The following is a 12,738-nucleotide window of genomic DNA, read 5'->3' as shown; positions in this document are numbered from 1 at the left end:
GAGCAATGGTTGTCATGGAAACGGCTATCATTTTGTCAAATTACCGTTTATTTAATGTTTTGCTTTCAAATCTTGAAACAAGTAACGCATGAATATGGTGATCAGTGAAATGTACTTATTGTCAAATAGGAGTTTGTAGCCAATTGGCATCACTGTCTCTAATGTCACTCATCATTGCCATCGTCATCATCACTATCGTGGTCATGCCGTTCAATGTTTGAGTCCTCGTCATTCTCACACGAATTGCTGCACATGCAAAGATCAGTGCATGTTAAGTTCTTGGCCCTGCAGGAACATCTCTGTGATGAACATTCTGTCTTGCACTGGCACCTTATCATCTCGATAATTGCCTTTGGTGCAGGGAGAATGTCTGTTGTTGTCAGTTTGAGTTGACCACTCATGTCCTTGTGGAAGCCATTTTTTAATGGATCAAGAAATGTTTGCTGAGAAATTGCTGCTTGACCCCAAACGTATGCCTGGATATGTACCCGCATGATATTCTGCCTCAGAGCACCGACAGTTGGTGGTAACTTGTCATTCTCAGACATGTTCTTACAGAAGAGATGCCACCGAAGTTCAGGGATGCTGGAAATATTGACACCACTTGGACAATAACCTGAAAAGACAAATCTTGCTAAAGTTGTGTATAGGTCCTCTGACAGTTCAGCATCCTTACAGAGCATAGCAAAGGCATCTACCATGTCGTCATCGGCCTTCAAGTAGCACTGAAACCACTTTGCCTTACCATGTCGAGCGGAACCGCCCAGTATTATCGGCACCTGTGAATGCGTGGAAGGCTGGCAATGCCTGGGCCCTCTCCTCACCAAGGGCCTTCCAGATTGGCTCGATTGTGACAATGCGAGATGCCATTGAGATAGATGTGTGTCTTGGCAGGAGATGATAGTTTGCTATGGCAAGAACCAGAACATCCGTATCAGGTGAGAATATCGTCAGCTCAATATCTCTCGTGTGTTGCTGTGATGCAGCTATTGCTTGCTGGATCATCAACGTATCGGCCTCCTCTTGGTTATTCGCCTCAAATCGGAGACCCCTGTTGCTCGACGTCCGCCCAGATGCCGAAACGACTACCACCTTTGTTGAATCGCGGTTGTATTCTAGAATTTTCTCTGCCAAGTACTCCGTCAGATCAGCCTTGGTTTGATCATGGGACAGAAATCGACTCATTGTGATGTGTTTGATACTGGTATCATCCTTGACCTGATATTGGACTGGTGCCTTTCCTTGACGTCGTTTGTCTCTGGTTGTGTTCTTGAGTTAATCTTGCTTGTATGTATCAAAAACAAGAATTACATGGTCGAAGCCTCTGGTCAGACTCATCACCCTATCATTGAAACATTCACTGAGGTCCTTCACCGTCACGACCATTGTTGGTTTCTTGGTCATTTTCTGGACAACTACCATTCCATCCACGACTGCGACCTTCGTGCTGGTACTGCCATCAATTACAGCATCAGCGGGTGCTGGTTCCATGTGTGTGTGGCATCAAGCTCATCTTCTGGTAAAGACGATTCCTTGTTGGCAAACCTCTCCAAGTTGTGGATTAGCTTCGACTTGTCGGTGCATGACAGTAAGCTACCGTTTGGTGCAAACAGAGCCCTCGGTGTCACAGTGAATTCAAAGTTGCCAATTGCATCCTTCTGTTCTACGTCCTTGCTGGATCTGGAGAGTACCATCAGACTACCATACAAATCCTTGGTTTCTTTTAGATCTACTGTCTTGTCCCTGATCTTGATTGCTAGTGTTGTATTGCCAGACATGTACATTCTGTTCTTCTCCTTCTTCACTGACACCCATAGGCTGATATCACCATTGATCCATTTAGCAACAAAATCTTCATAGAGATTCTGTCCGGTTTCATCAATGTTCAGTATCTGTGGTACAATTCTTCTGGCACATAAGCGTGGGTGACCACATTGAAGAGCTGGTTACCTTAACTTCAAATGGATTTTCATGACTAAATATGGCAGCCTTGATTCGGTCAATTGCATTGTATTCACGCTTGACAACACTTGGAGACAGGCCATGGTGCTCAGTGATCTCACTTTCCTTCAGACCAAACTGTCCCTTAAACTCGCAAGACAGGCGTGACAGTTCAGGTGCAGCCAAGAAGAATCGCTGTCTGGCATTTGTATTATTTGATATGCCAATCAGACCAGAGTGAACCTTCAGAAACCTGTTCAGGTGTTCAACAGCATGGTCTGCTCCGGTCGATACAAAGGGGATAGTATTCTTGGTGACCGAAATATTGCCTGCTTCGAGCTCCCTCCAGGTCTCTGGATGGCTGGTCTTCAGCGCATACATGTCAGGTATGTACCTTGGCCAGAGCCGCTTGTACTTGATTCTGTCCATGGCAAAAAATATCTTGTTGAGTTCTTCACCGGCTTGAAGATGAAGGTTTAAGTCGGCATGCCGAGATGCTGCAACAAAATTCCGAGACGTAAACAAAAATTTATATTAAAAAATGGCAATTCCACTCCAAAAATGCTGTTTCTATGGCAACTGACAGTCAAAATGCAACATTATCTTATCTTATAAAATCCATTGTTAGCCATTTAACAGTAATCCATCATCAGCTTGTTATTTTGCATTGTGTCAGAATTTTTTTAAATTGGAATAAAAAAAAAACGTTTTTCACCCCAAAACGACCTTTCCAAAAGTTGAAAAAATGTGAAACATCATTTTTTTATTTAAATCGATTTTAAACTTCTCAAAAATCTATAGCTTTTCCTACTCTCCAAAAAATTCCAACCAAATTACACAAGGAACCTGACTCGAAGCACATTTTACTTAGCTGTGGCAGAGGAAACAAAAGACGCATATGGACCGTATCATGAGTAACAAAGCCAATGGAAATGGGATAATGTTTAACAAAATTATCACAGGAACGGTTTTCAGGATGCGTGTACTGTGTGTCCTGATGGGCATAACTAACTGAGTAACTGCTTCAGCAGCACCAACGCTTTACATAAGGACAGAGAGATGACAGAAATAAATAGACACCATGATTCTTAAAGAATTTATTTATTGAACATTCGAAATACGTGTGATCGAATTTAATACATACCCGAGTGTTTTGTAGACTTGCCATTTGCAGATTTCAACGCTTTTACCCTTTCAGGCATCGAACTAACGAGTTTGGAAATTTTCTCTTGTGGGATTTCTGTCCAGGCTTCACACAAAAGGTTTAACAATTCTGCCCGTGATGTTGGTTTCCTGGAATTTTTCCGTACAGCTCAATCCAATATGGCCCAGAGTTGTTCAATGTGATCCATCTCAAGAGACTGACTTGGACATGGAAGTCACTTGATCCCATTTCTGTCCTGCCATTCCTTGCTCTTTTTTGCAGTATGGCATGGAGCTCCATCTTCCATAGTATTATTCTTGACCATCTGACCAGTGGAGAAGACAAGGAGATGTCCACTCTCAAGGATAGAAATGTATATCGTAGAGTTGATGTTGCCAACACTCTCCACAAGGTCTGACTGACCAGCGCTCCAGATTTCACCCCACACCGTCACTGAAAAACCAATGTGTTTGACAGTAGTCTGCAATCCGTACAAAGAGAACTTTTGATGAGGACGTCTCCAGACCCACATGCATCCACTGTCAGAAAATTGAGCAAATTGGGACTCATCTGAAAAAATGACAGTTTGCTAAAGCTCCAAGGTTCTGTTGGCCATCTCGTCAGCCCACTTCTTTCTCCTTTGAATGTCGGCTGATCGAAGAAGAGGTTTTCGCCTAGCTGCTCACCCATAGAAGTGCAGTTGATGAAGGTACCGCACTGCAGTTCTTGAGCTAACTTGGACCTCCTCTGCAACATCTGCTGCCTTGCAACGGGGAGTTCTCAATGGACCGCTTGACAGCTCGAGTACACCTTTGTGAGGGCCCAGGTCGATCAGAATGGGAAGCTGTGGATTCCTTGCCTTCACTGGTGAATTGCACAATCACCCGATTGACCAAGGAAAGTGCAATGCTGAGGTTCTGAGCTATCTGATGCTGGCTGACTCCAAATGGCCAACAATTCGTCCTCTTTGAAAATCAGAAAGTTTGTCTGCTCCCTGGGTTCGAGGCATGGTTCATTGTCATAGCAGACCCAGGAACTCGTTTCTGCAAATAAAGTCAAATATTAGGACAAATTACTGAGTAAAACTGCATTATACAGATGAAATGAAGAAATTTATGGTGTCTATTTACTTCTGTTGTGTGTGTGTGTGCGTGTATATATATATATATATATATATATATATATATATATATATATATATATATATATATATATATATATATATATATATATATATATATATATATATATACATACACACACACACACACACACACACACACACACACACACACACACACACACACACACACACACACACACACACACACACACACACACACACACACACACACAGTTATATCCATTGGGACCTCGTGACCATCATTTCTTGTGACCATCCCTACCTTGTTTACATACTTTTTTGAGTAACATCCCTATATTCTTTTGCAATTTTAAAAATGGTTGTATTACTTGTACACATACATAAACACACATTTGGGGTCTGCCAAGCAGGCACATAAGATGTCCGCCATTATAAAACTTGCAGCATGTTCGTATGCCTGGTGTTGGCCTAACGTTTCGGATGGTAGGTTTGGGATCCAAAGATCCTGAGTTCAAATCCCACTCAGCTGTTGAAATAATATGAGGTGGGGTTGACTCTGCCTGTCATCCTTCTGAGGTTGGCAAATGAGCCCCAGCTTGCTGGCATCCTGTGTCGGAGTGGTGACCTGTCCAGGATTGTCCCCAATAGTCGAGGAGACTGCTTAGGCAGCACCAACGTTCTGCACAGTGTGGTCCCAATGGAAGTATGGATGGAGAGTGTTTGTGTAAGAAATATCTGAGGTTATCCCAAAGACTCAATAGCTCAGTGGTCTTCCACTGTGCAAGTGATGAGGTCCTTGGGTTTGTGTCCTGGGTTGAGTCAGAATGTTTTTTTCACACATGAATATTCCAAGGTGTTGAGGGTGTCGACCTGAATGGAGTTAAAGGCTTTTTCTCTGACGGCCCTTAGCCCCCCACTAACCCCACAGCCAGACACGGGATGTTGTCCCATGGTGCAAACCCCTTTCTGATTTTCCAAATGAATTTGCTTCTTCGGTGGGAGGTTGTCCGATGTTCTTTTCTATTCATCTTCTTCTTCTTTTTTAACTTTGATTTCTATATATATATATATATATATATATATATATATATATATATATATATATATATATATATATATATATATATATATATATATATATATATATATATATATATATATATATATATATATCTCTCTCTCTCTCTCTCTCTCTCTCTCTCTCTCTCTCTCTCTCTCTCTCTCTCTCTCTCTCTCTCTCTCTCTCTCTCTCTCTCTCTCTCTCTCTCTCTCTCTCTCTCTCTCTCTCTCTCTCCTATATTATAGCTCCATAATATTATGCCAACTTTGCTTTACCAAGTCTTCATGCCCCATCAGTGTCCTTCGCAACAGTGCACAATGTCGTAGCAAACTTGAATAATGCATCGTATAGGTTAAATAAAAGCTGATATTCCAAATCCGATTCCATATTTGTCAATCGGAACTCATGGCCTTTACAATAATGTCAAAATCTGGAGTGAAATCGGAAAATATTTCGGAAAGAGTGATTCCCCCCAACCATTTATAATTAAATAATAATCAGCTCTGTAGGACGTGAGATGGAATGGCTCCAAAAATCAATTTTTCACTCTTTTGAAGGTAATTATTGGAGCCTGATTTTATTGTTCACCATCACGATCTTTCTGGATTCGGATTCTACTTTTTATGTCAGTTTTCTTGCTCCCCTGAATGTCATTGTCTGTTCTGTGTTCTTGCTCTTCCATAAGCCCCAATGATGTATAAAAGATTTTTTAATGCAGCATTCGTTTTTTTTATGCATATTTCTCATATATAGTGTTTCTTTCTCCCTCTCTCCCTTCTCCCTCCTCTCTCCCACTCCCTCCTCTCTCCCACTCCCTCCTCTCTCCCACTCCCTCCTCTCTCCCACTCCCTCCTCCCTCCCACTCCCTCCTCTCTCCCCCTCCCTCCCCTCCCACCTCTCACCTCTCTCTCTCCCCCCTTAATGACCCCATCAGTGTTGCGACAGGTTGCATTTCGAAGTCATTATAATAATATAAGATAAGTGGCGTCAAGGAGGGTCTATCCTTGAGGAGCATTTTCCCCAAAAGCTCCCACCAACCACTGAATCCCCAGTTGGACACAGGATGTTGTCCCATATTGGAAATCACTCTTCGATTTTCCCATCGCTGTTGTCTTCGTAGTGGGGCAACTTAGCATAACAATTGTGCATTCGAGGAAAGCACCAAATGTGGCACACTAGTAGCCTATCATATTATGAACAGATTTGGATATTGGGCCATCTCAAATTTTTGATGGCAGTGGAAAATGGCTGCCACAGCCATCAGCGGCTAAATTTGAGATGGCCCAATGTCCAAATCTGTTCATAATATGATAGGTTACGAGTGTGCCAAATTTGGTGCTTTCCTCACAAAATGCACAATTGTTATGCTATATTTAGCTAAGTTGCCCCACTATCGGTGTCCACATCGCTAAGAATGCCAACTTTGCTTCTCTGGGGGGATATAGTGTGACTGTGCACACATTACCCACACTGGGCCAGTTGTTCGCATCATGTATTCTTCATGTCCCGTTAGTGTGCTGAGCAAAAGCAACAATAGTGCCCTCCACTCAATCCTTAAAATCTCCCTTCTGGTCCTACTCCCTCACTCATCTCTCTCCTCCCAATCCCCTTTTTCATTTTGTCCTACTCCTTATTTCTCTCACCTCTTCCCTTAGTTTTTCTCTTCACAGCTTTTTAAAATCACGAACTGATCTTGTCTTTTGCCTAACTAACACGTAGGTAACATATATTACACAACTACCATGCAGTGCATTAAAATGTCATATCAAAGTTATTTTTTTACCTGCTCTCCTTTGGATCCAAGTGCTCCATTCTCACCAGGCCGCCCTCTCCGACCCTACAAAATAACCTTTCATTAATTACATTCACAATATCACAACAAATGAATCCAAAAATCATGTGGCAAAAAAGTTCTTTCATTCTCCCACAATCTTTCCCTTAAAATGCCACCAAGTTTTCCCAACAAACTTTTCCGATGACAAATTTGTAAAGTCATTGCAAAACTATACTGCCATTTACGAGGATTCAAATTGATTTGTCTGACGTATCTGTCAATAAGCCAGATGGATGTGATAGCAACCTGTCGAGGCGACAATATTTCATGTGATAAATATACTTTCAGCTGAATGTGAAAAAAATTAAAAACACAACCTTTCCAAGCATGACTCGAAAAAGTAGTGTGGGTACGTGTAAATTACTGTCGATTTTGACATGGAAAACTTCAAGGCAATTTCAAACGCATCTCAATGAACTCGAAAAATTGTTCCAATTACAGGAAGGTTTCAGAAAAAGATTGTTTGACTCTATACTGTGGGTGTGTCATGTTATTATCCTTATTCATTATTAGGGTATCATTAGCCTTACAGACCGTATAACCCGATTGTTTCTGTCAGATTATTTGTTGTTGTTATTATTACCTCCACCACCGAAGGTGAAGGAGGTTTTGTTTTCACCCCTCTCTCTCTCTGTCATTTGTTACTTGCAAAATCGAAGATTTTTCAAGTATATTGTTCAGTCGATTTAGTTATTCTGTCTGTTTGTTACCTACAGGTCACAATTTTAAACCGATATTCACGAAATTTCACCACGTGGTAGAGATTGTCATAAGTTTGTTTGTCATAAGAAATCTATTGTTTTTGAGGTCAAAAGGTCAACATAAGCCAAAGCTCAACAATTTCGGTGGTATTTCTAAAATCCTCAATTTTCATCCCATTGACTTGAAATTTGAAGAGGATTTATATTTCAGGTCACTGAATTCAACCAACCAATTATTTTTGAGGTCAACATAGGCCAAAAGGACAACATAGGCCGAATTTCTAAGTTCCTCAATTTTCATCCCATTGACTTAAAATTTGAAGTGGAGTTGCATGTTTGGTTATCAAATTCAACCATCAATTACTTTTGTGGTGAAATTTGTTTGATGGATTTTACAAGTGTCATGCTCTGCACGATGTCTTCTTGTTTGTTTGTCTGTTTGTTTGTGTGCAGGATATCTCAAAAAGCTGGAGACGGATCCGGATGAAATTTTGTGACAGGTTCGGTGTGTGACAAGGATGAACCAATTCGATTTTGGTGAAGATCCGGATCCGGATCCCACAACTAGAATTTTAAAAGTGATTCTTCATCATTGAGAGATAGGACCAAAATTTATATGTAGCACGATATCTCAAAAAGTTGTGGACGGATTCAGACGAAACTTGATGGGCAGGTTGGGTGTGTCGCAAGGACAAATTTATTCAATTTTGGTGAAGAATCAAATCCGAATCTGATAATTTTTTCAGTGATTCTTCACGATTGAGAGCTCGGGCAAAACTAATATATAGTACGATATCTCAAAATGTTGTTGACGGATTCGGATGCAACTTGGTGGACATGTTGTTTGTGTGACAAGGAAGAACTGATTCGATTTTGGTGAAGATACGAATCTGGATCCAGATACGATAATTATTTAAGTGATTTTTTTTTCACGATTGAGAGAAAGAGCCAAATACGACATAGTCCTGTACAGCATGATATTTCAAAAATGTATTGGGCCCGATATATTCTCATGGATCATGCATTGCATGGCGGAGGTATGCGCTCTACCGAGTGCCCTTCTCGTTACTTTTGTGATTTGAAGCGGCCTTGGAAAAACACCACGACAACGTGAAATGACACTCAAGCTGCTATCTATACATCTTAACATGGCATTTTTCCAAGGCAGAAAAAGGAAATAAAACTTGGGAATTCCTCATTTTTTTTTCTTGCAGTGGAGTTTCAAGCAATATCGGCTAAGGGAGTGCAAAAATAAGGCAAAACACTCTTACTTGTGATGCAATTAATGGTTCTGAATCATTACTCTTAATCCCTCACCTCCACTGAGAGCAGCGCTATATGGTACACTTATGTATAGAATTTGCATCGGCCCACCTTCAGAACTCCTGGAGTTCCTTTGTCTTATGACCCTAAGTTCCCCTGGCAAATTTGGTTGAGGTTGGATAAGTAATGACCGAATCCATCGGCCACAGACATGTTTGACAGACACCAAATTGCATATTTTAGCGTGATTGTGTGCTTTGATATTGACAAATTATTTACAAAGAATATGGATAATGTTACATTCAAATTATATCAGTAAAATTGTTTTATGTTCCAAAGGTATAAATAAACTCACAAACACAGGAACACAGTGTAAGGTGCTGCTCTGTGTGGCATCTAAAAGTCAAAAGCCACACGCTACTGAATGTGAGGGAATCCCCTCAAGCGACTAGACATACCACATGCTGGGCCATCTGACCACAAGCGTTCAATGTTGTGAGTATGGGAAATTGAAAGAGTTTATTTGAGAGTAAATTGCAATCCCTTGCCCTAAGTCATAGGAAATAGAGTCTTTCTTCTTAAACCCATTATATCATTACTGTCAAAACTCTTGTGATTAATTCTTGCAAATAGTTTGGTCAATAAAGCATTGAAAATTTAATTTTCATTTTATGATTCTCATAAATCGATTCATGAAACAAGTCTGACATTTGATTCAAGATCTCGTCACAAATGCGGAGCAGAGTACAAAGCAGTCTTTTCTACTTTATCCAGACATAGAAATTCCACTCCTGACATCACGTCAACTATGTCATGGCGCATCACATGAGGATCAATGTATGGTCCACCAGAGGACAATAAATGGCCCTCAAACAGGAAAGTTCCAGTAAACAATTAAAGTTCTGAATCATTTTGGTTCTTTTCTATCAGTCTTGATTCAAAGTATTCTGACTTTCAATTTTACATGTACATTTGAAAATTTATCAAAAGATAATGTGAAGAAATTGGGGAGACCCAGAAAGATTGCCCAGTTTGTAATACAGACAAACCTTCTCTCAATTTGTACAATGTATGAGAAAGGTTCGCTGTGTTGAAGGTTCACAAGAAAATGCAAGACCCATCACACCCACTTCTAGTTGTTTTAGGTTTAATTATTCAGGCTTCATGGATGTGAGGTGGGGGTAATAATTAGACTTCGTGTGCCACGTCCCTTGTGCTGTCGTTTTAAACTATCATTTGCACCAAATTCAATAGCCTGGTGTTGGCTTAGTGGTTAGGGTGGCGGCTTGGGATCCTAGGTTCCTGAGTTTGAATCCCGTTGGCCACTGAATTAACCCACTGAACACGCATGCACAGTCCAAGCTCCGCTCCTTTCCCGGCCGAGACACTGAGGTGCCACAGATGAAGAAAATGTAGCATGAGGTGGGCATGTGTTATGCGATGTAAGATGAGAGGTTTCTGAAAGCGGCATTATTTCATCTTTTTACACAAATTTCATGAACAATTGAATGATTTTATTGTGACATTGACCTTTTACGTGTGAAAATAATGTAGTACAGCACAATTTGAGTTTGTAGTACAAACCAGGGGTTTGGAAACGTATAAGGAACCCCCAAAAAATAATCAAACAAGAAAAAGTCGTCGTGCAGAGCACAATGCTTACAAAATACACCCCCCTCTCCAAAGGTTGCCACGGATACATCAAATTATCCATCTCATTCAGATTAAAATTGACAACCTTAATCAAAACTCATGTCAATCGGATGAAAAATGATTATTTTTCAGGTTGAAATTGATGATTTTAGAAGTTTCACCTTGAGTTGACCTTTGACTGTATAAATAGTTGGTTTCCCAAACCAATGGCGCAATATGCAAATCTTGTTCAACTTTCAAGTTAATAGGATGTAAATTGATGATTTTTCAGTTGAAAATTAATTATTTTATAAATTTGACCTCAAGATGACCTTTGGCCTCTAACCTCAAAAACAATAGGCTTCTCAGTTGAGACTACCTTTCCAACTTGGTAAAATTTCATGACGATCGGTTTAGAATTGTGACCTGTAGACGATAAACATACAGCTAGAATAACAAAATTGACTGACCAATGTATTTGAAAAATCTTCGATTTTGCAAGGAACAAACAAACTTTGTGTGGGTGTATATGTATGGGTAGGACAAAAAAAAAGTGAAATACTTGGGTAAATTGGCTTTGTGGTTAAGGTGGTGGCTTGAGATCTTAGGGTCCTGAGTTCAAGCCCTGTTGGCTGCTGAATTAACACCAGGGTGGTTGACTCAGCCTGTCATCCTTCCGAGGTCGGTGAAATGAGTACCAATATAGCAGCCAAAAGGCTGCACACGAAGGGAAGGGTTATTGATGCATTTATTTAATGTGGTATTGGGGTGGCTCAGGTATGATGGGCCGAATGGCCTCCTCCTGCACATAATTTCCTTGTAATCCTTGTAAATGAGGGACACCAAGTATGTTGAAAGCAACGGCTTCCACACAGGTGTGGCTTATGTTTCAATTAAGCAAATAACATCCCAGCATGTTTAGGGTCATGTATAAAAATGCTGCACAGGCCTGGTTGCCAATAATTATGGCTGGCAGGGCTGCAAGAGGAGACCTCAGAAACACTAAAGGAAGGGTCATTGTTGGGATGCATTTGGCAGCAGCTCAGTGACAAAGACCACTTGACTTGCCGACATTTCATGAGCAACGGTATCTAAGGTTATGTTGGCATAGAACTCTGAGGGAAAGGCATCATCAGCAAAGGGCAACAGTGGGCAGAAGTGCATGCTCCAGGATCGCGATGTCTGTGCATTAATTTGAAATTCAAGGCAAAGCAAGTGAGCAACTGCAAATCAATTGTCTGTAAATTTCAACCTAGGGCATCACAGCGAGTGTCATAAAAAATGGACCGCCGAGAACTCCACTGTTTGGAAAAACCATAGTCGAGTTGCAGTGCATAAACCGCTCATCACATCCGGCAATGCATGCTTGCAACTCCAGAGGTACAAAGAGCACAGGCAATGGACTACCGAGCAGTGGAGAAATGCGATAAGTTCAGATGAATCATCCTTCACCATGTTCTTGATAAATGGATGAGTGCACGTGTGGTGCCAACCGAAAGAACTTTACAACCATGAGTACTTGTTTCCAAAAGTGAAGAGTTCTGGTGGTTCAGCAATGTTGTGGGGTACATTTTCCTGGCATGGTTTGGGTGCAGTCATTCCCTTAGAAGGCAAGATCAATGCCAATCACTACTTAATGGTACTGAGGAGTCATTTTAACCCTATGTTGCAACATTTCTTTCCTGCCAGGAGGGGTGTCTTTCAGGATTACAATGCCCCCGCCTATTGAGCACATGTGGTTGCTCATTGATTTGATGAGCATCACACTGATGTATCCATATGTCATGGCGTTCTCAGTCACCATATCTGAACCCAATCCAGAATTTATGGGACTAGTGGACCCATTGGCCGGATGGACCAAATTTTCATTGTTCTTCGCAGCCTTGTTGCATACCTGCATGCTGTACTGCTTGAGCATTAGCTTGCCTTTCATCAAGCCCAGACGTGCTTGGGTCAGCACAGGGATCATATCGTCACCCTCATAACAAAAGTGCCTAAGTCATTTTATTCGTGGATTAAGCTGAGGCACTTTCACAATGAGGGAAACGATATGTTTGT

The 12,738-nt window shown here is 41.1% G+C and overlaps 1 protein-coding gene across 2 annotated transcripts in view; it reads right to left on the bottom strand.

Annotated features, from left to right (window-relative positions):
* The window catches only part of COL28A1 (collagen type XXVIII alpha 1 chain), a 233,479-nt gene that overhangs the window by 138,463 nt on the left and 82,278 nt on the right, over positions 1–12,738 (bottom strand). For both annotated transcript variants that reach the window (XM_085892289.1, XM_085892290.1), the window contains exon 7: positions 7,034–7,087. In XM_085892289.1, the coding sequence (XP_085748415.1) occupies positions 7,034–7,087 (54 nt within the window). The remainder of the gene's footprint in view (positions 1–7,033; positions 7,088–12,738) is intronic.

Source organism: Eptatretus burgeri, chromosome 8, assembly GCF_056783735.1.
Source record: "Eptatretus burgeri isolate ZD-2024b chromosome 8, Ebu_testis_v1, whole genome shotgun sequence".
NCBI classification, from domain to species: Eukaryota; Metazoa; Chordata; class Myxini; order Myxiniformes; family Myxinidae; genus Eptatretus; species Eptatretus burgeri.
The sequence above is the reverse complement of the archived record's forward strand: the minus strand, read 5'-3'. Positions and strand labels throughout refer to the sequence as shown.